The following is a 25,798-nucleotide window of genomic DNA, read 5'->3' on the forward strand; positions in this document are numbered from 1 at the left end:
TACGTAAGCATTCATATAGGCCTATTTGTAATGATAATCTCAGTTGATATGTGATGAACAACTGTATGAATCAAGAGTTCTTGACAGGTATTTGTACAACATTGATGGTCGTCTTCAGTAATGTTGGGATTTGCTTGAACTCGAGTGTTTATGGAAATTGCATATTTGAAAATTTAGTCGGATTCATATGATGTTGTTTAATCATATGTTTCAATTCATATTTTATTTTTTGCTCGTTTGTTGTGTACCCTAACCATAGGCGTATTAGCTCAATTTGATGGGGGGGGGGAGATGTGGGGGGCTGTAACCACTTGCCCGACAAATATAACCAAAAACTTTCACGCGTTACGCGCGCGTTCAACATGTTAGTGTTCATATCATATAGGCATGCATCGGTTATTACATCACATGCCAATAACTTACAATCATTTTCCATGTTATTACCCTTCGATATTGGTTATAATTATTGGAGAAGTCGTTACAATAATAATGATAATAATCATATAAGTTTAAGCATTGAAAAACACATTGCAAATTATTTTTCTTTCAGAAGGTCCCCGAAAAATTCACAGCATATTGTTCGAATTTTCACAAAAATATATAATTGGGGCTGCAGGCCCCCCGCCCCCCCCCCCCCCCCTGCCTCCTATGCCTATGACCCTGACATTCCACATTGTATGAGCCAAATATTCCCTCGGATAAAAAATACTTGGAATTTTCTTGGCAGTGATTAAATTGTCGCTGCATGCATTTAACTCTGCACCTGCAATTTATGAAATGGAGTTTGCAAGCGGCTGTTGCATAAGTACTGTATTAACAATTTTTATTACTGCTCCATCTATCAGTACATTTTGAAGCGTGTCTAATATATGAAAGCGAAATATTGATAAGCTTGTCGTGAAAAGTGCTTTATGTGTACATTTTAGTGACTCGTTCCTGTTAACTAGGCAATTACTACTTTGCATGAAAATATAAAGTACCATAGAAGTGAAAGTGTGTCGGACCTATTATTTTATGCCAATCGAGCATATATGATATTTATTGTGTGACTTCTTGTTACCTTCGTGGAATTTATGTTGCGCTTAATATTTCCAGAATCCAAACAATTGTCAGTGATGCTTAGAGCAAAGAAACGTCTTTCAGTTTCATCGTATAGGGGGAAATCACTCCCGTCTGTATTGTTTAATACCTTACTGTGAAAGAATGCTCTTGATAGGATCTCTGACTGTCATAATTAAAGCTCTTTTATTCTTTCTGAAACATGTTCCAACTATAGTGCTTTTCCAGAAGTTTGTAATATAATGACTGCTGAAAAATTTATTATTATTATTATTCTAATTTGATTGATTATAGATTATTTCTGTGTTCTCCATATACAAATATACGTATTAAAATGACAACAGTCACGCAAACATCATTAATATTTTTGATTTATTTGTCAACAATGTTCTTTGCGCCATTGATTTTGCTTGTGATAGAGCTCATTGCAACACATCCTACAGTATTTTCATGGTTTGTGATATGAAGTGGGCCACAGTTAAGTTTTCAGTGCGCGCCTCATGCATGGAGCAATAAAATTAGTTATTGCCTGAACGTGTTCATTTAACTAAGGTGGCCAATAACAGTAAATACAGTATGGTTACAAAGAGATCGCTTCAGTCAATATAATAGGGCGGTGCATACAGAGCCAGCGAAAGAGGTTTAGATATTAGGGGGGGGGGGGGTGGGTGCTGGACCATCTGATTCTATACCTCAAATTTCGTCAATCAAACGATACATTCTTTCAAAATTATAACAATAACATTTCCACAACAAAACCACTTCTTATCTATGATAGTTATTATTTTAGGGATATGTTTACAAAACTAGATTGTTCACATGCCCCCATCTCTTCACGTCCCCTGGTAGAAGACGCCTCTCGTGGTAGAAACCAGATTTCAAGTGTTTCTGCAAACACAGCTGCCACTTTCTCTTCTAGACAGCAAATGCTAACAGACTTACAGAGCTATTTCCACTTCCGCAACACTACAACGCAGAACACGATACACATGTATAGATCTGCAACTTCGACATCACAACGTCGGATAAGACATTAACTGTTATTATCGCATAGGTTTATCATTACACAAAATAGAAATTATACTGAAAAATGGAGGACATTTTTCACATCGTGAGATTAAGCGTCGTGCTATGTTTATTTCTTAATAAATGTGACTTAACCAGTTGCGAAGGATCCTCAAATAGGACTATCATAACAAATGTTTCTGAAAAGTTGGTTCTCAATTGTTCGCAGAATGGAACACGCTGGCAGCACAATTCAAAAGGTCTATTTGCGGGAAAGAATTATCTACTAAACGACAGAGAAATGGATTTAATAGAAGACAGTTACTCTCTGGTGATCAAGGAGGTTTCCATTTCGAATGAAGGTAGATACGAGTGCAAGGAAAACGACGAAGTTGTTGCCTCGTACTGTATTGAGGTGAACGGTAAGGCTTAAATTTGAACTTGAATGTTTAAATCCATTCATTATATTTAAATGAAACCGTTAGTTAGTATCATATATGTTTGTACATCATCTCAATTTTGCCCTCTCCAATTTCTCTGATCGTTAATTATAATGATAAGTTTAAGTTAAAATGCAGTGTTTATAAGAAACCTTTAAGAAATTATCATGTTGGTTAGCTCACCTTTTAAAACAAAGTTCTCTCTTACTAGTTCCACCAAGTTCGTTTTACATGGAAGTAAATAACGACAATGTTTCTGATGGGAATTATGTCGTTCTGGATTACGAAGATACGATTGCTGTCTCTTGTAGCGTCATTGGAGCAAGACCGCCAAACGTAATTACCTGGACAATTAACAATGAAACAGTCAAGCCATTTAACTACTCTTTCCTCACATCTAATAACGAAACCTTTGATTCGGTTTCATCAATTTTATATAAGCCTAATACTTTGAATGGAACCATAACCTGTCGACGGTCATCTCTTACACAATTTGGACACGAAATAACGTTGAATTTTATAACAAATGGTTAGTATGTGTAGAGTAGACTTACAAAGGCTCACTATTTATGTGTCACAGGCAAAATACTAGATTGACATATTCTGATTGTCTTCATAAATTACAGAATTATTAAGGTATCATAAATGAACAGCTCCTAGGTTAGATCACAGTGATTATTCTTGACGTTGTGTTTAATTTGGGGCAAACTTTAAGAATGTGACGAGAAAAATGATTGAAGAATGATGCATACGTTTATACCATATTGTCAAAGACATTGAAACCGTTAAGGATATTTTTTACTTTTCTTCGCTCGATAACTGACTTAAACACCGTTTCTAACTACTGATACCACATAAGTTTATTACCCAGTATTTACAAGTATATATATATATATATATATATAAATGAAAATCGTAATGAGTTGGAAAGTCAAGAACAGTGAAAAAACTTTCAGCCTCCACCGGGATTCGAACCACGGGCCTCCCGCTCTGTACGCGGACACCCTAACCACTAGGCTATGGACGCTGATTGTATGTCCAGAGGTTCGAAACCGGTAAGGAAGATCGTAATTCCACTGTAGGCGTTTGTCACCTATATCGAACAATACTAGTTCTGTTTTTGGTGACATATTTTGCCCTACTCTAGAGATCAAACATGATGCTACCCAACTCGAAAATCATTTGTGATATATATATATATATATATATATATATATATATATATATATATATATATATATGTATATGTATATATATATATATATATATATATATATATATATATATATATATATTAGAGCAAAAGTATGTGCCCTTAAATATTCATGTTTTCTAATATACTTCATTTCCTTTGTGATTCTTTTCAAACATATTATAATTTCAGAAAACATCGAGCAACCTTCCGAGCAACCAACCACCAGGCAACTATCCATTTTGAGTTCCCTAGTCATAGCAATTTCGTCGGCGTGTTTCTTGTTGGCTATCACTTTATCATGCACAGTGATTTGTGTAAGAGGTAATTGATCCATCAGTCTTAAGATGTGTTTTTGTATTAAATATGATGTGATACCATTCCTTCATTGATATATTTGTTATCATTATGATGATGATTTAATATTTGATCAACACCAGTTTTACTACTCTCCTGAAAGTCGATACATAATTAATTATTCACTAGCTTCGACGAAAATAGCCAGCACACTATAACTTTGCTATATTCGTTAAGTTTGAATCTACTAGAGTTTAATGATAATTTGTACCAAACTCAGGTAGATCTAAAACTAAGCAGATAATTTGTTAACTTTGGACAACATTTTCGTGTCCGTATATTTGTTGGAATACCTCACAACAGTCTGTTACCAAAGACAAATTATGATCCCAAAGGGGTTTACGTGAGTTCAATAAAAGTAAGTTGTTTTACATTACCTCTACCCTTGATTGCTTAATGTAGAATCTACGAAAATTTAAATAAGATATATTGTCGCCCGTTGATGTTCCTATGGGTGTGTTTACTCGAAATTCACAATACGAAAGAGCGAAAGGAAAGGCCAAAAGAATGGTGCTTGTAAGTCTGTTTACTAATTTATTCATAATAGTATAACATCTTAAATTTGGAATGACTTTAAATATGTGAACAATGACAAGAAAGAGATCACGTGTTTACGCTTCTGTGTGATACGGCAGTATATTTCGATATCTTCCACTCTTCCACAACTTTGAGGTGAGAAAAACTTAAACTCCATTGTGCGTATCAGAAAAGTTATCAATTTTAATTGGATCGATGTCTATGTGAATATCAACCAATCGTGACGTGTTTATCTGACATCGGGAGAAGATGAAGGTCTGGGAGAGCGTCTAAGGTATTCGATAAAAGTGTGGTTGACATTGTAACATAACAAAATGTAGACATCTATATGTATTGAAAAATCCCTTGTAAATTAATACCGTTACTACATATAAAGAAATCTCTTTTTTTTCAGGATTACCAACGTTACCTACTATAAAGTAAGCAAAGCTGTTTGACTCCCGATACTTATGTTACTAATGGTACTCCCGATACTAATCTTCTTTACATGTAATGGGTATTCTAGGCTTATGGTGTTAAAGGAATTTCTCTGCAATATCAGAAATGTTACATTTCTTGAGAGTTGTGAGGTCTTAATGTTTCTTTAAAATACGTTAAAACACTCAATAGTATATATATATATATATATATATATATATATATATATATATATATATATATATATATATATATATATATATAGATAGATAGATATACATATATATATATATATATATATATATATATATATATATATACATATATATATATATATATATATATATATATATATATTATATTATATTATATTTATGTGTATTGACTTACAAAGCGCACGATATCTACAAAGAGAAAGTGCATTCAGCGGCGCTGTACAAAACAAAAGTAAGTATATATATTTAATTTAACAGACTCTGTTCAAAGTATCTCTTTCGAGATCCGGCTTTAGGAACCTTCTAGCTTTGAGGTTTATTTGAATTCTAGTATGTGTCAATAATGTCTACAAAGTATGTGTTTTTGTGTACATTTTATGCATCACTCGTCTTGCTCTTTGACTGATGTATGTGTAAGTGGGGGGTGGGGGGTGGGGGATGGATGGAAAGCCTCGGCTGTGACGGATAAATAAAATGCAACAAAGGTTACCATAGCATACAATGTTACATTCAGCTATTGTAATACTACAATGAAGAACAAGAGATACAATGGAGAACAATAGATACAGTTATAGCCGTATAAGTAGAGAGATGAAAGTTGCTTACGTCAATCAAGGAAGCAAATGTGAGTGTCACGTAATCCTTAGGTCAGGCGATAGTGGAAAATAAATAGATAGTAGATAATTAAATCATGAGAGACAATAAGGTAAAATAATCGAGCTCAACTCATCAGGAGCAGTTTGCATTTCAAGTGTTTGATTTTAGGTGTAAACTATCTGGTTTGAAGTTAAGGGATATATAAGACGGTAAAGAATGGAGACTTAAGGGCTTTTGTTCGAATTATTTTATTGAACATTTCAGCTCTTTACTAATCAGACGTCGCAGATTTCAACATTAAAAGGAGACATATTCTCATCACTGGCATGACTAGCCTGCAGAGCCCCTGGTCAAGAACGAGACTTCTGGCCCTTTGTTCTTATATTCATCTAAACCCAACTTGCCAACAAACAATACTCATGTAAAAGCTACAAAATTCTTTTTGGCTTCATTGCATTTGACTAGCTGTTTTAAACAGATGTTTTACAAATCTCGGAACCAACTTGTCTTGAGTTCCTAAAATAGAGGGCCAGAATTCAATAAACATTACTTTGTTACCCCTTGATTCTGATGTAATTTAGCCTGCAATCTGTTTTGGGCTTTTCTCGCATAAATGAATATAGTTAGAGTGGCTTGTAATTTGGCCTACATTTTCAAAGCGTTTTATACAGTTTAACTTGAAACATATAGGTTTTCTCTGAGTTAAACATGCATAAGACAAGCAAATATATCATATTAGCCGTGCCTTATTTTCCTTACTGAAGTTTGTTGGTCAACTCGTTTCTAAAGTTTGCATTGAAGTAACACCAATTTTGTTATATTTTCTGATATTATTAAGTCATTGAATGAATTCGATTTTTTTCTTTAACTGCAGTCCCATTTTATGTGTACCTTGAGTACATGGAAAACGGGACATTAAGGAATTTCATGCTACGAAATTATCAGCAAAAACGGGATTCTGAAAACATTTCCAACAGTCAACAAAGAGTTTCCTCAGAAGAACAGAAGCTAAACCTTGTTCGATTTTCAGTGGACGTTGTGGAAGGAATGTCTTACCTCTTTGTAAATAAGGTAAGCAACTAGTTTACAAATAAACTGACGTAGTGTTAAAAATTTGCAGTTTTACTTGTATTGCTCGTGGTTTGTGAAACTAAGACAAGTGCATCAAACCTTTCAGTTGGCCTAAACTTACCAAAAAAAAACAGTGTGTAGAGGAAACAGTGAAAATCTTGCATGTTTTGGTACACATGACGTAACATGTTCCTTACATGTATTTGATTTTGTGAACGTAAACTATGGTAGTATATATCTAGTAGTTTAGTATCTACAATGTACGTGTTACGCAAATTTACTGTCACAACTCTCACGGAAATGAAAGTGTCATGTTGTTTGTTAAATAGATTTAAAGAGAAGTTCTCTTCAATATTGTTTAACAAGATACAATTGGCGAATGCATTCTGGAAGGGCTTCCATTAAATTACCTCTTTGAGCAGCTGTTTTGATTTCATAATCTTGATTTCATAAAGCCATAACTTGAATGGATCGGTCTGAAGGGTGACAATCATGCATATTTAAATAATTATAGTTACTTAATGAATTGAAGTGTCAAAAGTCGTCGGTATAACTCTCATTTCGATAAAGTTTTCCTTAGTTTGAGGAAATATAAAGTAGAAGTAAAAACTGCAATTTATTATTATTTCAGTCTATAAGGCAGCTATTTTAAGAAGCTAATCAGTCACATATGCACGAGGAACTTGCCGAGTGACTGATTACTTAAACGTTTTGTCTTGTGGGTATCAAATCTGTAATTTAAGCTAAGTTTGAATTTTTAAAACGTGGAAGATGGGAAATCCTTGGATTGATAAAAAAGCCCAGTGGCACCTTACTTTGTTCGGCCAACGGTCGAACTCAGTACTTCACAAATGCCAGATATAATTGAATATATTGCCACCCTTGCACGATAACCTTCATGTAAGAAATATCAAACCATAATAATACTGTGAGACTGAATGTTGTTTATGTTGGGGCAATACATGATTTATAAAGACTCCCTCAAATAAAGAGAGCGATTTCTATTATGGTTGCTCATTAATGCATCTATCAGTATATAACAATGAAAACAACGAGACCTAAATGTCTCTTTTATGTGTGATATCACTAATTAGTGAGCGTTATTATAATCTAAGCTAACCGACTGTATATATTATAGTTGCGTACTAGAATCGTTTCTTGCATTAAATGAAAGAAACATTACTCAATGCAAACAATCATCCTAGTATAATTAAAACTGACCGAGAACGATACAAGATTTTTAATATGAATGCTTACTCATTAGCTCTTATTATGATAAACAATAAAAAATAATATAATATGACCTAATGATGTCATTAGATTTATTTAAAAACAAATTGTTTACAATGAAAACGAAAGACTAGAGAAAGTACAGGACAACTAAATATAATGAATATACGCCATTAAGTGATATATGATTATGATTATATACACACTTAACATATTGAAAGTACTTTAAATTTCTTTGATAGTGAAAGAAAATAAAATGTTATATTAATTTCCTGCAATTGCATACATCTATAAGTTGCGACCACCCATAGACAAGTAAATTAAATAAAAATTATTTTAAACTTCCTTGTGTGTCGTCGCTAAACTGGACTTTTAACCTTGTCAAACGTTTTAAGTACTTTTTAGACACCATCAGAACTAGATTTGTGAAAATGAGCTTCCTTTTCAAGCCATACAAATCTTAATTAGCATTTGACAATTTTAAAGACATTGATTTCTGACCCTAACCTCGTCTTAGATTGGTAAGCATATGCATAAATATGTATATATGAGGTGGAAAAAGATCTTTGCCCCACACCCCTTACAAGTTTTGCAACCATCTTAAACATCACTGTGTTATTATAGTCACACCATACAGCAGGATAAAAATAAACAAACATACTATAAACTCGTGCTTACAATAGCGTTGTAATATAACTATACCTTATGCTAGCTTTATTCCTTCGAAATATTTCACAAAACCTTAATCTAACAATGCTATATGTTTGAATGTGTTTTACATGCTACCATCAGTTTCGCCATCCGGCTCTTACAACTTCCAAGGTTCTTATTAGTGTCAGCACCGGTAAGTGCAAGTTGTATGATTTTGTGCCTGAAGACCATGCCAAGGACAGACTTCTTCGAATCATCGCTAAGGTGAGGAAGTAATTCTATTCTTTATGCACTTTGAAGGTAAAATTTGTTCCATATTCTTCGTCGTGTATTTTGCTTGAAGGAGTCACACGACACTCATAGTTGATACAGCCACCACTGCTCATGTTCTGTAACACATGTTGTCGTGTTACGAACACAAAGTAGTAATTACTGATGCACGGTTGTGTGCCATGAATAGAAGTTACTGTACTAACCATTTAGTTCGAGTTTATTAATACGCGATTGTAAAATGAAGTCGTATCTAATCGTTTTATGCTGTAAGTAGGCCTATGGATATACCCGAAGATGGCATTTCTTCGTTCTCGGCATGACGAATAGGCGTAATTGAAAGAGAGTTGTAAACTGGAATCAAGTGGTATACCGTACCTTCTCATTCTCATCTTCATAAACTCATTGTCCTGTCGTGTAGTTCTTTGTCTTACATGGGAACAAGTTAACAGCTTTACAGTTGTTACATTGTCATGTGTAACACAGGTTACCGTGTTACGAACACAAAGTAGTTATTATTGATGCACGGTTGTGGGACATGAACAGTATTTGCTGTACCGGCTATGAGTATCGACTGCTGCTTTAAGACTATTTAAATTGTCTAAAACATGCAATGGGGCTATATACGTTACCTTTTGTCTTTTCTCCGTGCGTTTATTTCTTCATACTTATCAGTTGAGTACATCCCTTTCGGAACTTTTTTTTCTGCATTGTACTTTGTGTTGATGCCACTTGGTGCCGTTACGGGATAAAACTGAAAACGTCATTGGCTTAAATACATGACTGAAAGGAAATTGATGTGACTGATATCTTACAGCTTAAAGTAAACTTTTCGTACTTTATAAGTTAAAACTAACAACATTATTGCCTCTGACTAATCGTACGTTTCACAATAAGCTTGCGAAAATACTACCTCATCCATTTGTGATATGTGTTTTTTTTTGTACTTATGATTTAGATTTGAAGGAGAATAAACAGGTCATCCGAAGACAAAAATCAGTTTATGCAAAGAGCTATGTACTTGACGTAAATATTATTTCTTTTATATCCTTTTTACCTTAAACCATTTAGAAAAATGCACCATTAGCTTGGCTTCCTCCTGAAAGTATCTTCTTTCGGCAATACTGTGAAAAGTCTGATGTCTGGTCGTTATCTGTTGCTCTTTGGGAAATATTTTCACTCGGTAAGCTTTTGTATCAGGAAATTAATATTATTTTCTGTTTTACTCTTGTGCGAATGTAAATTAAGTAATTGTTATATGATATAAATCATGAAATCAACTGAAATTATATAAATTTATCGACATTCTGCAAACGCCATTTAACAAAAATGTTCTATGATCTTAGTCACATATCAAACAATAGTTCTGCGCGTAGCTACCACAATTATGTCTTTTAACCAATCAGAAGTGACGCAGATTATCAAAAAGAAAGTAGAAGCAATAACACATTGTTACACGCTACCTGTGTAAAGTTGTTAATAAATGTGTTCATGACTCTTTTGGTTTTTCATTAAGAACTATAGGCTATTCTGCTTAGATTATTTCTAGTTTTTTAATCTGCTTCTTTAGGAGAAACTCCATACAGTGGTCTGTCAGGAGACGAAATCGAGAGTCACATACGGAATGGAAGTTATTTGTCTCAACCAATGTCTTGTCCTGGGACAATGTAAGGTTTAGTAGCAAAGTTTACATCTGATCGGCTTTAATTACCCGTTTCACTAACCAATTTCTTGTCCCAGATCAATGTATGAACGATATCAATAACATCTAAACAAGTCAATTAAAGTTGTGTCGGTTACTTACTTCTTGCAAATGCTATTAAAATATCCGTCTCAAAGTCTGGGTATACGCTTTAGTGATGATTACGGTAGTAGTTTGCCCAGCAGCTTGTAATTAATGTTGTACTCCCTTCCGGTAGTCCTCAAAATCAAAATTCAATTGACCTCTTGACTTCCAATCCCAGTTTTTAATATAATATTGATTACATCTATCTAAGACAAGTTTCATATATGCCACTTTACTCCATATTGTTGACCGTTCTTATATCAGAATCCAACTTAACTGTTGCTCTAAACTAGCATGTAAATATTTGCCCTATTCATAACATCCATGTGCAATACGCTTCATATTTTTATTTAGCTTTGGAGTTATGTTATCTTCGTGGGATATAACAACTTCCTCCAGACCATCATTTGAACAGCTACAACAGCAGATGAGACTTGTGTTAGCTTCAATGGAAGAGATAGATTTGGCATTTTTAGTCGATTTTTCGAAATTTGTATATATATATATATATATATATATATATATATATATATATATATACATATATTTATGTGTGAATACAAAGTTCTAAGCTAACTCTAACAAAAGATTGCATATCACGAAGAAAACCACACGAAAAAATAAGTAAAAAACGTCCTAACTGTAATAATACCGTGTAACGAGGGTTCGAAACCGGGCCTCCCGCTTTATATGGACACTAATTATACATAGAGTCATAGAAGATATAAATTTACATTTTTTATTTACTTTTTTCTTCTTTAGGATACGGTCAACAATTGTATTGCCGACAATGGCGATAACTCATACTTCAATTTGGAAGAACCCAGTTGCAACTATAACAGTTACATATAGCCAAGACCTACAATAACAGTCTGTTCATTCGTCGAATTATTTAACGACTATGCTGAGGCTGTAAAAGAAACATTTAATAATATTTTGATCGACGCAAAAGTTACAAAGAGATGTTATTATCAAAAATGTCGAGTCACCGATGTTTCTTTAAACGGCAAAATATTAACCCAACAACTGTAATTATTGTCAAGGCACGTATATATTTTAATAGTTTTTCGAATCATGTAGCCTACATGAGAATAAATCAATAAACAAAGTTGTCTGCGTTGTAAATAAGTAATATGTAATAATGTATGTAAGTATTGTATGTATTTTAGATCCTCTTGCAAGTAGGAACTTGTGAAGAAGCCTCATTGGCTTATCAAAGCCACAAGCTGACCGAAGTCTCTTAGATTCATATTTTAACATCTATGATTATGAATTGTCAATTGTCAACAACTTTGTAACTGGACGACATACATTAATCTTGTAGTGACTCGAACTCGGGACCTTATGAATGAAAGGAACCGGCGTTAACCACTGAGCAAACACTCCCTAATGATTTCGGTTCGGTTTCGTATGCCTATAGCCGCTGGGATTTCCAGTAAGAGCAGGTCTGTAGTACCACAGGTAACCTACGATCCATGTATTGCAGTAAAATACAACCCAATAAAGTTTGCATGCCCTATACAACTTTGCCTTCAACAAACACCCTTTTGCCTTGTTTACTTCGTTTCCATACCTCACTTGTCGCTTGGTTTGACATTTTTTCAGCCTTTTGGGGAAAATATCATAGAAAGTTACATTTTCTGCTTATCTTGTGATATCATATAAAAGCTTGAACATATATGTAATTTAATGTTAACCCATATTACATATAGTGGTGCCTGTGAGGTAAGCAAATCGGGTGCTCTGGTTTTTACATTCCGAGGTGGAGTAAATGTATGTCATTAATAGTACGATCACGACCCCCCCCCCCCACCCTTCCCCTTCCAAGAATGCGTGGCAAATTGTAATATCACTGGGTTCAATGAGATTCGCCTTTTTCTCTATCGTCAGGCATCTGAGCTATCAGTATCCTCTCGCTTACGTTAAGTTACGTATAACCGACTTTCGCAAACCCCATTTGGGCGTGTGGGAGTGGCTAAGCCGCTTGTACGTGTCATATACCCATTCAACGCGCAATGCATGCATCTTTACCTGCAGCCTTTTCTTGTTGTTTTTCTATTATTCTTTGTACAGCAACTTAAACCTGCCTTATAAAATAATCCAGGTCTCTATGTGGGATTTTGTTACTTTAACAACTTTAAGATCATTGAAGAGACAATAGTTGTAAAACCATATATGAAAACGATTGAGCTTTATAGTAACACCCCCCCCCACAACGCCCCTTCCCAAGCATAGTTATTGTGGAATACCAATGGTTTCTATGCATATGTGTTCCGTGGTCACACCGCACCTCAAAAACATTGGGAGTTACTACGCAAGCTGGCGGCATCTGGTCTTTTTTCGATCCTTAAAATCAACCGACAAGCCTCTGAAAAGACAACGAAGAACCAAGTTAAAGTGCTTTGACATTCAATTGAAGGCCACGTCACTTACTACACACTTGGACGTACGGTATAAACCGAGGATAGAGATGAGGTGGGGTGAGGTCCCAAACCGATGCCAATTTGGTCCCAAACTGTGAGTAGAATTCAACCTGGTCTTACAACAAGAAACAAATAAAACTAATAGTAATGAAACAACAATGTAGATGTAGAAAACCATATTGAGTTGAACGCCTCATTGTATAGCGTCACCACTTTAAAAGATTACGTAGTGGACATAATATGAGGTATGTCATCGCATTTCGAAGACCATTTTGAGGAGCAGATGTTTTGTTAAACACATTTCTTCACTTATATTTTGATTAATTTAAAAAGCTATACTGCATATATTTATTTCAGTCCTTTGTTAATACAAGACATATTTTGTTCATAATGTGCAGTCTTTTAACCAGTTACACTGTAGTACTTTTGGGAAAGTATACAAAGTGGTCCATTGTGTGCTTGAAACGACATGAAGCAAACCAAAATAGGTGTTCTAACATTCTGTCTTTTATGTTCACTAAACTTAGTTATGAATATTGATAATAGACCCCGTTAATAACCAACGTAAAAATGGCTACGCTACGGACTATTGGAGACAGCTTCTCTGTCACTCTCAAAGAAAAGCGTCTACATAGTCGAGATTCGGAGTGAATGACATTTGTTTCAGTTATTCGGTGAGGGTAACACCTACGTTTTGTAAAAACAAAAGAGATAGAGACCACATCACTGTGACGATTCCTGGTGTTAATCAAAGGGAAGGGAATTATATGGAAATGTGCCAACCTAGTGTAGCCTATTTTGTTTATTAAATCCATATTCGAAGTCAAACCGAATGAACCCAAATGTTGTTTTCCCATTAAATGTAAGTATTGGGACATATAGTTTCACTTTCATCATTTAGTGCAGCCTAAGTTATTTGAAAGCGAACCAATATTATTTCCTGTCAGATTAAATTCAAGCTGCTGACGAAGGTGTTTATACGCTCATTCTTCAGTTAATAGTACACACAAATCAAAATGGTCAAATATTTTTGTTTAAAGTGGATGGTCGTTTTTGCCCTCTTTGGCTTCAAGGAACTTGTCATTACTAGCGGAAAACGGATCACTGGAAGTGTTTCGGAAACATTGGTACTTGATTGTCCAGTAAAGGAAACATTCAACTCTGAAAGCTGGTGGTATAATACGAAACGTCTGTATACAGAGAATACTTATTTTGTAGACGACGGAAAGATGAAGTTAACGTCTAATTACTCGCTAGTGTTACTTCATCCAGCCGTGTCGGATACTGGTACATACATCTGTATGCAACGTGGCTCTGTACTTGAAGAATACAACGTTGAGATAAAAGGTGAGGATTAAACACAGTATCTGTTTGCATGTATGTAGCTCGACAGCTTGTTAGTAATTCTATCTACATAGACTCACATCTATGTATATACATTTATATATATTCTTGATACATATATATATATATATATATATATTGTCTGCGTTATTCTCTCTAGTTATCTAGCCATCCACCCATTTATCCATCAATTCATCTTTCAACCTATCTCTCTACCCACTTTACATCCACCCATCGGTCTATACTTTATTAACCTATGCGGATATTTGTTATCATTACACAGTTTCGCCAAATGCATTTTACTTGGAAGTAAACAACATGAATGTCTCTGATGGCGATCACATTTTTCTCCTCGGTGATGAGAATATCAATGCATCATGTCACTTAGTGGGAGCAAGACAATCAAACAACCTAACTTGGCAAGTGAAAAGTGAAACAGTTATTCCTTCTCACTATTCTTTTCCAACGTCTAATAATGAAGCATTCGATATTGTCTCGAGGATTTATTTTCAGCCGAATACATCGAATGGAACGATCGCCTGTCTTCTACTTTCATCAGATAGCACAACTGAACAGAATATTACAGTCCAGTTCAGTACCAATGGTGAGTTCATGTGGTAAAGTTTGAGTAAGTAACTTATAATGCACGTATCACTGTCAAAAATTTAATATATTTCTTTAATTATCTAATTATATCGTTACTTATACATAGGTAATAGAAGAAAAAAACAGATTCTACAGGTTTACAAAACTGCAAGATAGATATGTTTGTTATCCTTTCAGGTAACAAAAACAAAATTTCTTTAATCAATAACCCATCCGTTTCCTTATCACTGCATAGTTTTTGGAACACATACGGTATCTTTCCACAGAGCAGTATGTGTCCTATACCTCGAGATTAGGCACCAAAACCTTTAACGGTAGAGGAAGTAAACGTTAACTTGAATAGATTCGTAACATATTTCTTGTAAGTAAGCATCTGATCTTTGCTGAAGCAGCAAGTATTTCAATAGCACGTTACGCATCTTTTGATTTGAACAAGTGCATGATGCTGGCCAGAAGTAAGGGATGTTACCTGCTCAAATGGTTTACATTTACATTTATATACTTGTCACTAGTATCATCATGCAAGATAAACTTAGATAAGAAACCTGAACAGCTTAATGTACTTTTGTGTGCGTTTAATGCATACAGAAGTGGGGTGCTGGGATTGTCCATAGAAAACTGACGTTTGCGCTTCATATTAGCTGGAAAACAGGAAATTGTTTCATCGATTGCAAAATAATCAGATGCATCCGATTGCCGAGCCACGCGCGATAACGCTATGAATATTGAATTGATTACAATATTAATACACAAATTAATCACCAGCTCGTAGCTTATTAAAGGAAGCTTTACCAAAGCTTTAAAGGACACGGTTGTAATATAATTGTCAAATTCAACTTATTATATACAATTTCCACATATAAATTATGTTTTTGTTCACTTCTTGGTCTAGGAAGTAGGTCAGTGTATGAAGTCTACATTTTACAATAAACTGTTTGTATTCCTATATATGAAGTATCTTTAAGTATTACGGCCAGGCAACTACAATATTTTGTTTGTATTTCAGAAACGATTCACCTCTCAATTGTAGAGCCAAATGGATCGATTTGGACGTACATGGTGACAAAAGTCGTAACGTCAGTTTTCGGTTTCTTTGTAATTACGATGTTGGTATGCCTGGCTTGCATTAAAGGTAACAACGTTTAAACACATTATGGTAAAGCTTTAACTTGGCTACCTTGAAAGTTAAAACTATTAATTAGCCACAATTCTTAGGCGACAGACGCACGCTATATTTTATCAAGTAGTATTTCGTTTATACGTCTACGTTTGTTGTTATAAAAACCCATCAGCTAAGTTTATTTTGTTAACTGATGATGCTGATAGAAACGTATTATATTTTCACGTACTGTGTTAACACTTCCGTGATATCGTTTATAGCTAATTTCAAACGCGTTGATCAAGAGGGAAAATAGGGGGGGGGGGGAGGGGGGAGGTACTTGTGTAATGAGTTGCCATTTCGAACCGTAAGTAAACAATAATCATTTTTTCCTTTTTTACAGGATTAACAACGTCATTTCATAGAAAGTAAGTTGTCATATGTCTTTTATTTTCTTTTAGAAGTACTTATTTTTACATTTATTATGATTTGCGCTCATCTTCTTCTAAACAATTGATTACCCTAGCGAATAGTCCACCATGCATAATTTCAAGGGAAATACGTTGCATAATGCTACCCTGTCAACAAATTCATTGTTCTGAATCGAGATGGGAATATTCAAGATGTTATCTAGTAATTGTAAGTAATCATTATTTCTTGTCGATGTTACTTATAAAAGAAAACTTTCAAACTGTATGTCGTCACACTTGACTGATAATTAAAAACTGAAAACTTGTTGTTTTCTTATGAGAGCAAAGTTTAACGTGCACTAGCCAATAAAATCTACCAGAAACAGTTTAACGGCAATTAAATCATCATGAAAAGGAATCCGACAAACAATACCTTGTAAAATGCTTTATTTTAATTAACTTCTTAATAAAAGCATTTTCCCTGAGTGTTTAATCGACAGATGGATATCAACGATCTTACACAATGATACTTTTAGTTATAATTTATAATTATCTTGTGAGTGTAAATTTACATCGATTCCTTTGCCATGCAAATCGTTACTCTCGACTGGTATGTAACATTGATAACATCTTGATTTGTAACGAAGAATAAGTTTACGGTATAATAGCGAAATATGGTAAAAAGAATAATTATGTAATCAATCATGAGCAAATGAAGACAAAGCTTCCTGGTAATGGGTTAATGGAGTATTGGCTTGCTACCTGTCCATCGTCTGGAGTAATTAGCAGTACAACAATCATCGCCAAATGTGTCTCCGGTAAGGGGCCGATGCCTTAACTGTATTGTAATTGTTGCATCATCACAGAATAATAATTTTAAAATCAGTGTCGGTGTGATAATATGGGTTCTATCAAAGAAAACGCAGCAGTAACATTATGTGTCCGAGGACAGTTTCTTCGCTGATTTATAGACCTTTACTTGTATGTTTCAGAATTGAATGAGTAATATGTTGCATGATGACGTATGCACACAATTAAATAATTCATTTTTAGTGAACATATTATAATTTACTGTTCCATAACATACCTTACAATAACATCGATGTACCGATTCTGAAATATGAAAATTGTGGTGCAAATGATGTCAGGTTACAACTGCGATGCTAACGATGAAATGCCTGCATTTTGGTTCCTCCTCAAACCTCATATCAATTTTCTCTAACATCAGATACGGCAGAGGTGAAAGACTTGTTGAATTTTCGCAAAACGGCCAACCAATTGTTGGTCCTGAGAAAACATCATAATATCGTCAGTATAATCGGGATAGCGGTTGATGATAGTAAGTTGGCAATGCACATTCCGCAAATGCACACAGGAACTTTGCAACCAGGAGTCTGTTTCTAAAAATTTAAGAAATATATTCATGCAGAACGACCTTCTAGCTTTGAGGTTTATTTGAATTCTAGTATGTGTCAATAGTGTCTACAAAGTATTTTTTTTGTGTGTGTTAATGTTATGCATCACCCTGTCTTGCTCTTTGACTGATGTATGTGTAAGTGAGAAGTGGATGGGAAGCCTCGGCTGTGACGGATAGACGTAAGAGTTAATCTCGGCTGACTTTGAAAACATCGTCATAAATGTTACATATCATAATTAAAATGCAACAAAGATATTAAGGTTACCATAGAAAACAATGTTACATTCAGCTATTGTAGTACTACCACGGAGAACAAGAGAAACAGCTATAGCCGTATCAGTAGAGAGATGAAAGTTGTTTACGCCAATCTAGGGAGCAGATGCGAGTGTCACTTTATCCTTAGGTCAGGTGATAGTGGAAAATTAATTGATAGTAGATCATTCTATCATGAGAGACAATAAGGTAAAATAATCGAGCTCAACTCATCAGGAGCAGTTTGCATTTCAGATGTTTGATTTTAGGTGTAAACTATCTGGTTTGAAGTTAAGGGATATATAAGACGGTAAAGAATGGAGACTTAAGGGCTTTTGTTCGAATTATTTTATTGAACATTTCAGCTCTTTACTAATCAGACGTCGCAGATTTCAACATTAAAAGGAGACATATTCTCATCACTGGCATGACTAGCCTGCAGAGCCCCTGGTCAAGAACGAGACTTCTAGCCCTTTGTTCTTATATTCATCTAAACCGAACTTGCCAACAAAAAAATTCTCATCAATATGTTAAATGTTAATGTTTTAAAAATCTCGGAACCAACCCTTTTGAGTTCCTGACATAGAGGGTCCGAATTCAATAAACTGTACTTTGCTACGCCTTTGATTCTTATGTAATTCAACTTGCAATCTGTTTTGGGCTTTTCTCGCATAAATGAATATAGTTAGAGTGGTTTGTAATTTGGCCTACATTTTCAAAGCGTTTTATACAGTTTAACTTGAACATATAGGTTTTCTCTGAGTTAAACATGCATAAGACAAGCAAATATATCATACTAGCCGTGCCTTATTTTCCTCACTTAAGTTTGTTGGGTCAACCCGTTTCTAAAGTTTGCATTGAAGTAACACCAAATTTGTCTTATTTTCTGATATTATTAAGTCATTGAATGAATTCGATTTTTTTCTTTAACTGCAAAGTCCCATTTTGTGTGTACCTTGAGTACATGGAAAACGGGACATTAAGGAATTTCATGCTACGAAATTATCAGCAAAAACGGGATTCTGAAAGCATTTCCGACAGTCAACAAAGAGTTTCCTCAGAAGAACAGAAGCTAAACCTTGTTCGATTTTCAGTGGACGTTGTGGAAGGAATGTCTTACCTCTTTGTAAATAAGGTAAGCAACTAGTTTACAAATAAACTGACGTAGTGTTAACATATTGCAGTTTTACTTGTATTGCTCGTGGTTCGTGAAACTAAGACAAGTGCATCAAACCTTTCAGTTGGCCTAAACTTACCAACAAAAAAAGTGTGGAGAGGAAACAGTGAAAATCTTGCATGTTTTGGTACACATGACGTAACATTTTCCTTAAATGTATTTGATCTTGTGAACGTATACTATGGTAGTATACACCTAGTAGCTTAGTATCTCCAATGTATGTGTTACGCAAATTTACTGTCACAACTCTCACGGAAATGAAAGTGTCATGTTGTTTGTTAATAGATTTAAAAAGAAGTTCTCTTCAATATTGTTTAACAAGATACAATTGGCAAATACACTCCGGAAGGATTTCCATTAAATTACCTCTTTGAGCAGCTATTTTGGTTTCATAACCTTGATTTTATAAAGCCATCACTTGAATGGATCGGTTTGAAGGGTGACAATCATGCATATTTTAACAATTAAAGTTACTTGATGGATGGAAGTTTTTGAAACGTTGCAGGACAGTTATATTGATCTAATATATATATATATACTATGCAAAGGGTCACTAGTTTGTCATTATTGAAAGTAATGTCAAATTAGTGAAGTGGTGCCTAATTGCTTCCACATTATACTTAAGTAACCTTTGAAGACACAAAATTAAACTTACTATATCACAAAATAATGGAGAGAAGGTTTGCTGATTCTAAATTGTTATTAATAATATCACTGTGAGAAGTCTGAGACTTAAAATAATGATATGAAGTTGTCCTTTGAGGAAATATAAAGTAGAAGTAAAAAACTGCAATTTATTATTATTTCAGCCCATAAGGCAGCTATTTTAAGAAGCTAATCAGTCACATATGCACGAGGAACTTGCCGAGTGACTGGTTACTTAAACGTTTTGTCTTGTGGGTATCAAATCTGTAATTTAAGCTAAGTTTGAATTTTTAAAACGTGGAAGATGGGAAATCCTTGGATTGATAAAAAAAAAGAAGCCCAGTGGCACCTTACTTTGTTCGTCCAACGGTCGAACTCAGTACTTCACAAATGCCAGATCTCATTAAATATATTACCACCCTCGCACGATAACCTTCATATAAGAAATATCAAACCATAATAATACTGTGAGACTGAATGTTGTTTATGTTGGGACAATACATGACTTATAGAGACTGCCTCAAATAAAGAGAGCGATTTCTATTATGGTTGCTCATTAATGCATCTATCAGTATATAGCAATGAAAACAACGAGACCTAAATGTCTCTTTTATGTGTGATATCACTAATTAGTGAGCGTTATTATGATCTAAGCTAACCGACTGTATATATTATAGTTGCGTACTGGAATTATTTACTTGTATTAAATGAAAGAAACATTACTCAATGCAAACAATCATCCTAGTATAATTAAAACTGACCGAGAACGATACAAGATTTATAATATGAATGCTTACTCATTAGCTCTTATTATAATAAACAATAAAAATAATATAATATGACCTAATGATGTCATTAGATTTATTTAAAAAACTATTTTCAATGAAAACGAAAGACAAATATAGCACAGGACAACTAAATATACTAAATATACGCCATTAAGGGATATATGATTAAGATTATATATACACTTAACATATTGAAAGTACTTTAAATTTCTTTGATAGAAAAAGAAAATAAAATGTTATGTTAATTTCCTGCATGTGCATACATCTATAAGTTGCGACCACCCATAGACAAATAATTAAAAACTATTTTAGACTTCCTTGTGTGTCGTCGCTTAACTGGACTTTTAACCTTGTCAAACGTTTTAAGTACTTTTTAGACACCATCAGAACTAGATTTGTGAAAATGAGCTTCCTTTTCAAGCCATACAAATCTTAATTAGCATTTGACAATTTTAAAGACATTGATTTCTGACCCTAACCTCGTCTTAGATTGGTAAGCATATGCATAAATATGTATATATGAGGTGGAAAAAGATCTTTGCCCCACACCCCTTACAATTTTTGCAACCATCTTAAACATCACTGTGTAATTATAGTCACACCATACAGCAGGATGTAAAAAATAATAAACAAACATACTATAAATTCGTGCTTACAATAGCGTTGTAATACAACTATACCTTATGCTAGCTTTATTCCTTCGAAATATTCCACAAAATCTTAAAGTGGCCATGACACGAAAATTTCAACGTCCTGTCTTTTTGGGATCCATCTAAGCATGTTCTCTAGAACATATATCAACCATTCTGCCAGTTAAAAACTTGATTTTTCCCTTCGAAAATTGAGAGTTAATTGACCCTCTTCGGGCTTGAAAAGTTCGTTCGCCCGAAAATTTTCCTAACCACATGACGTCATGTGACGTCATCTTAGGAACACGATTGCTCTCGCTGATTCCTCTGAACACATATCATACTTACAGTACGACAAGTGTACGTATATACACAGGCGCGTATCCAGGGGGGGCGTTGGGGGCGCGCGCCCCCCGGGTAAGAAAAAGAGGAGAGAAAAAAAGAGATAAGAGAAAAGGGAAAAAGAGGGGGGAAAAGAGGAGGAAGGAGAGGAAAGAAGGAAAAAGAAAAAGGAGAAAGAGAAAGAGAAAAAGGAGAAAAGGAGGGAACAGAAGAAAACGCCAAGACACCGGGAAGAAAAAAAGGAACAGTGACATATTACAGCACTGATCCGATTCGACCAACTATGGCTGGTCTTGAACTCGATCGAGTCGTCGGGGAACATGACGCATTTCGGTATAAGCCCAGGATCTATATGCGAACTGCACTAGACATATGTTCTTCGATGCAACACTGTCATCCAGAGATAAAATGTTATACAATGCGAACTGAATGCTAATTGTTACCCCACCCCTAGTACCGTAACTCATACAATGAATAAAAAAATAAATAAAAAAAAATTCCGCATGCGATTTGAGAACAATTCCTGTGAATATCATAGTGGATCCTAAGGTGGATCATTGCCGGCCGGGGGGGGGGGGCGGACGCACACATCACTTCTTGTGATTGTTCCCACCTGCATGAAAACGCGCGCCCCACAACCTACGCCCACCCCTGTAATCGCTTCCCGATGAGTTACGAAACCAGACCCATCGTATACAAAAGTCTACTTGGATTATTTGTCCCCTGATTTTTTTCTGCAGATGCCCATACGTTTCCACAAACTAAATTTCTAAGCCATGAGATCTAAAACTTAAGGAGGTTTGGGAGCATCATTGGGTCTGGGAAGTGTTATTTGCGGTGATCTGGGAGGTATATTTGCCAAAATTTTCTTGTACGCTACGCGCGAACCCATGGGCGCGCTCCGCTTAGATAGTATCAGGGAACAGACACGTTTTCCCACCATTATCCAAGACTGATCTGCGCCCATGAACCAATAAATTAACTGTGTCTGAAGTTTTGAAATTTCCCTAACCAACATTCCTAAACATTCTTCCCTCTTCTCGTGCAATTTTGACCGGTCTGTTAGGGGGTCGAAGGAGGTTTTTCTGTATTGGCTGTCCATAGATGAAATTTTGTGCAACATTATGGGTATGTTTTGAAGTGAATTTATTTTACGAGAAGTGTGAATTTTCAAATTCTGAACGAATAATGGGCTTAAAACCTTGTAAAGTGGGGCAGACGGGTATTGTGAGTCGCGACGTAGAACCACCTACAAAAGCAATGATCCACGGGACATGCGATGAGGTCGAACATGATGTGTGACTGGTGACAATCTTCAAAAAGGTTATGGATGGAAAAAAAAAATATTGTAAAAATACTTGATTTACTCAGGCAAAAGTGAACATCTAGTTGGTCATTTTCAAGCCCGAGATGTGCCATTTCCGGTGATCTGGGGGTGTTTCAAAACCAGAAATTTTCTTGTACGCTGCGCGCCAACCGATGGTGGCGCTCCGCTTAGATAGTCATTCGCGCCCCCGGGTTAGAAATTCCTGGATACGCCCCTGATACACAAAACAATCGATAACAAGTCGGCCCGAAATCAAATTTAAATTTCCCGTGGAATGTCAGATTTAGAACCAAATGCGGCAACCGAAGTTCAAAGTGATAGTGGTTCTTCACCAGGCTGTGAAATTGGACTAGAATTAGAGTGCCCTTTCTCATATTCGAAGCATAGAGTGAAGGCGATGATCATGCCAATATTGAACCGACCGTTGAGGGTGGACCTGAGGCATAGAACCGTATCAGTTCGAGCCTGTTAAACGAGCCGAAATTGAAGCTCCACAACATATCGAAGAAGAAATCCGTTCGGAACTATTGCAAGGAACATACTCATTATTACTCGGCTAGTACTTAGGCCTGGAGTTTTGCAAATCAATTGTCTGAGACAAGAGAATGTTTCATGAAACATGGAAGATGTAAATTCACAACAAATGTAACCATAACTGTACATGGTATCCCTGCTTGTTATTGTGGACATCATGGGCCAACATTTATACATTTTGAACTTTCTTAATTTTTTTTTCAGGTGCTGGGGGTTCCTAGCAAGACACGTCAGGGTTGTGCTACCATCATATGCAGTCCAAAGGATCAGAAGGGAGTTTCCAGCCAATGGTCATTACACTGGATTAAAATTGCCAGGAGAAAACTCAGTTGTATAGGAAGCCTTGGTTGAGAAATCCCTCCAGAAACACCTTTTCTATTCTACGATTGTGTTGGATTATCAATCCGTCAGGGTTCCCTCAGTGTTGATATAATTAAGGATGAAATGATTATTTTCCAGACCCAACATCAACAATGAAAGAAAATGCATGTATTGAAGCATTTGGACACATGTATTGGCGTGACCGTGATGTCATATAATATGTGCATAAGTGGACGGGCATTGACCTTTTTAGGAGCATTTACCTCCCAGACATGTTTGCTTCGTACCTTTAATCTGAAAGCCAAAATATCCATATCTCCAATGATATTTGACAGAATTTCATAATAAAGACCATTGGAGTCAGCAGAACTCTTGAATGTTTAGACTTTGTTTCTTCAGCAGCAGGTGGTTTGTTTTACAATCTTTCTTCAGAAACTCAGCAGTACACCCTGTTAATGGTCTTCGATTGTTTTAATGCGTGTGATGCTGTGTTTCATGTTGCGCGTCAGTGTTGTACGTGTCTTCGTGCGTGGGTAACATTGTTGCATGTGAGTTGCGTCGTGCAGTGTTTCTTGGTTTAAATTTCCCTTTATTCTATTTGCTTCTGGTTAATTCTAATTAATTTGTCACAACAACGATTGATAGCAATGGACATGCATCTTTTTTGTAGGCTTAAAGCAAAAATTTCATGTTAGTTGTTTTTCTTTAAACCTCCTTTGATGTCACAAATTACATTAGTGTAATTTAAGAATGATAATGTCTATGGAAAATACAGTTTTACTTTTATATCATATAATACAATGATTGTTGTTAATGTTGGTTTAGTCACAGGGTTGTTCAGATTGTCCAGAATGTCCAGAATGACTGTCTTGAACTGATATTGAATAAACTTTGTTCAATGATTTAAGATTTGAACTACGTTGTGTGAATTTTTGGCTCTGTGACTGTTTAAAATAAATCCTTGTGAGATTGAAACACCCTTTGGAATATAATCTTTTAACTACCTATTTTGACCCATCCCCATCACCACACTTCCTCCCCCCCCCCAAAAAAAAAGATTAGTTTTCCTGGAATACGAATAAGAAATTATTGCCATAACTAACTAACCCAGCATATTCCAGAAATAAATTGGGACACTGAGATTTTTCACAAGAAGATGTAGCCCATCCCTCCTGAAGCTAACCTCATAGCTTATTACTACATAGGGCAATGAAGGGGGTGTTAATTTAGATGATACAGCAAAATCTCTTCGTCTATTGCGACTTCAGTGTAGTAACGCTAATACTAGTACCACTAGTTCAAGGTCGCGCTCCCTCCAAAGGATCGCCACTTGCCCCACTGGAGGTTTCCTATTCGCCGATCTGGTCTTCGGAGTTTTTAATGTGGAATACTTGACAGAAGAACGACTCGTTTATGTCAACCCGTTAAAGCCCATATGTTTTATTTCATAAGAAAAGGAGGGATCGTAGAATGCTTCCGTGAAGTGTTTGCTTCATACGGAGCTGTATACTGGCTAGGTCCAGTGAAATCGCCGCTGGTGTTGTGCACTAACTTGGTCATAATCGCCGTGTTTTTTCGTCCTTCGGCCATCGATGAAGGCTAATTGCATGGGTTATGACATTTCTGCAGATCCCAATAACAAACCGACCGATATTTC

At 35.4% G+C, this 25,798-nt stretch overlaps 1 protein-coding gene across 2 annotated transcripts; it reads left to right on the forward strand.

The window, feature by feature from the left end:
- Positions 1 to 1,966: 1,966 nt before the first annotated feature.
- On the forward strand, positions 1,967 to 25,648 carry LOC139983563 (uncharacterized). 2 transcript variants are annotated; one of them, XM_071997199.1, is made up of 15 exons: positions 1,967 to 2,486; positions 2,716 to 3,033; positions 3,889 to 4,020; positions 6,694 to 6,890; positions 8,913 to 9,035; positions 10,113 to 10,224; positions 10,612 to 10,708; positions 11,182 to 11,282; positions 11,588 to 14,597; positions 14,878 to 15,198; positions 16,207 to 16,332; positions 16,703 to 17,527; positions 17,938 to 18,048; positions 19,317 to 19,513; positions 24,025 to 25,648. In XM_071997199.1, exons 1-9 carry the CDS (start codon positions 2,150 to 2,152, stop codon positions 11,677 to 11,679), a joined length of 1,509 nt encoding a protein of 502 aa, XP_071853300.1. In that variant the 5' UTR covers positions 1,967 to 2,149; the 3' UTR covers positions 11,680 to 14,597; positions 14,878 to 15,198; positions 16,207 to 16,332; positions 16,703 to 17,527; positions 17,938 to 18,048; positions 19,317 to 19,513; positions 24,025 to 25,648. The 2 variants fall into 2 exon arrangements, with proteins under 2 accessions (XP_071853300.1, XP_071853302.1); XM_071997201.1 differs by lacking the exons at positions 11,182 to 11,282; positions 19,317 to 19,513; positions 24,025 to 25,648 and having other exon boundaries at positions 1,971 to 2,486; positions 11,590 to 14,597; positions 16,703 to 16,727; positions 17,938 to 18,856.
- The last annotated feature ends 150 nt before the right edge of the window (positions 25,649 to 25,798 follow it).

This window comes from Apostichopus japonicus, chromosome 16 (genome assembly GCF_037975245.1).
Source record: "Apostichopus japonicus isolate 1M-3 chromosome 16, ASM3797524v1, whole genome shotgun sequence".
Classification (NCBI taxonomy): Eukaryota; Metazoa; Echinodermata; class Holothuroidea; order Aspidochirotida; family Stichopodidae; genus Apostichopus; species Apostichopus japonicus.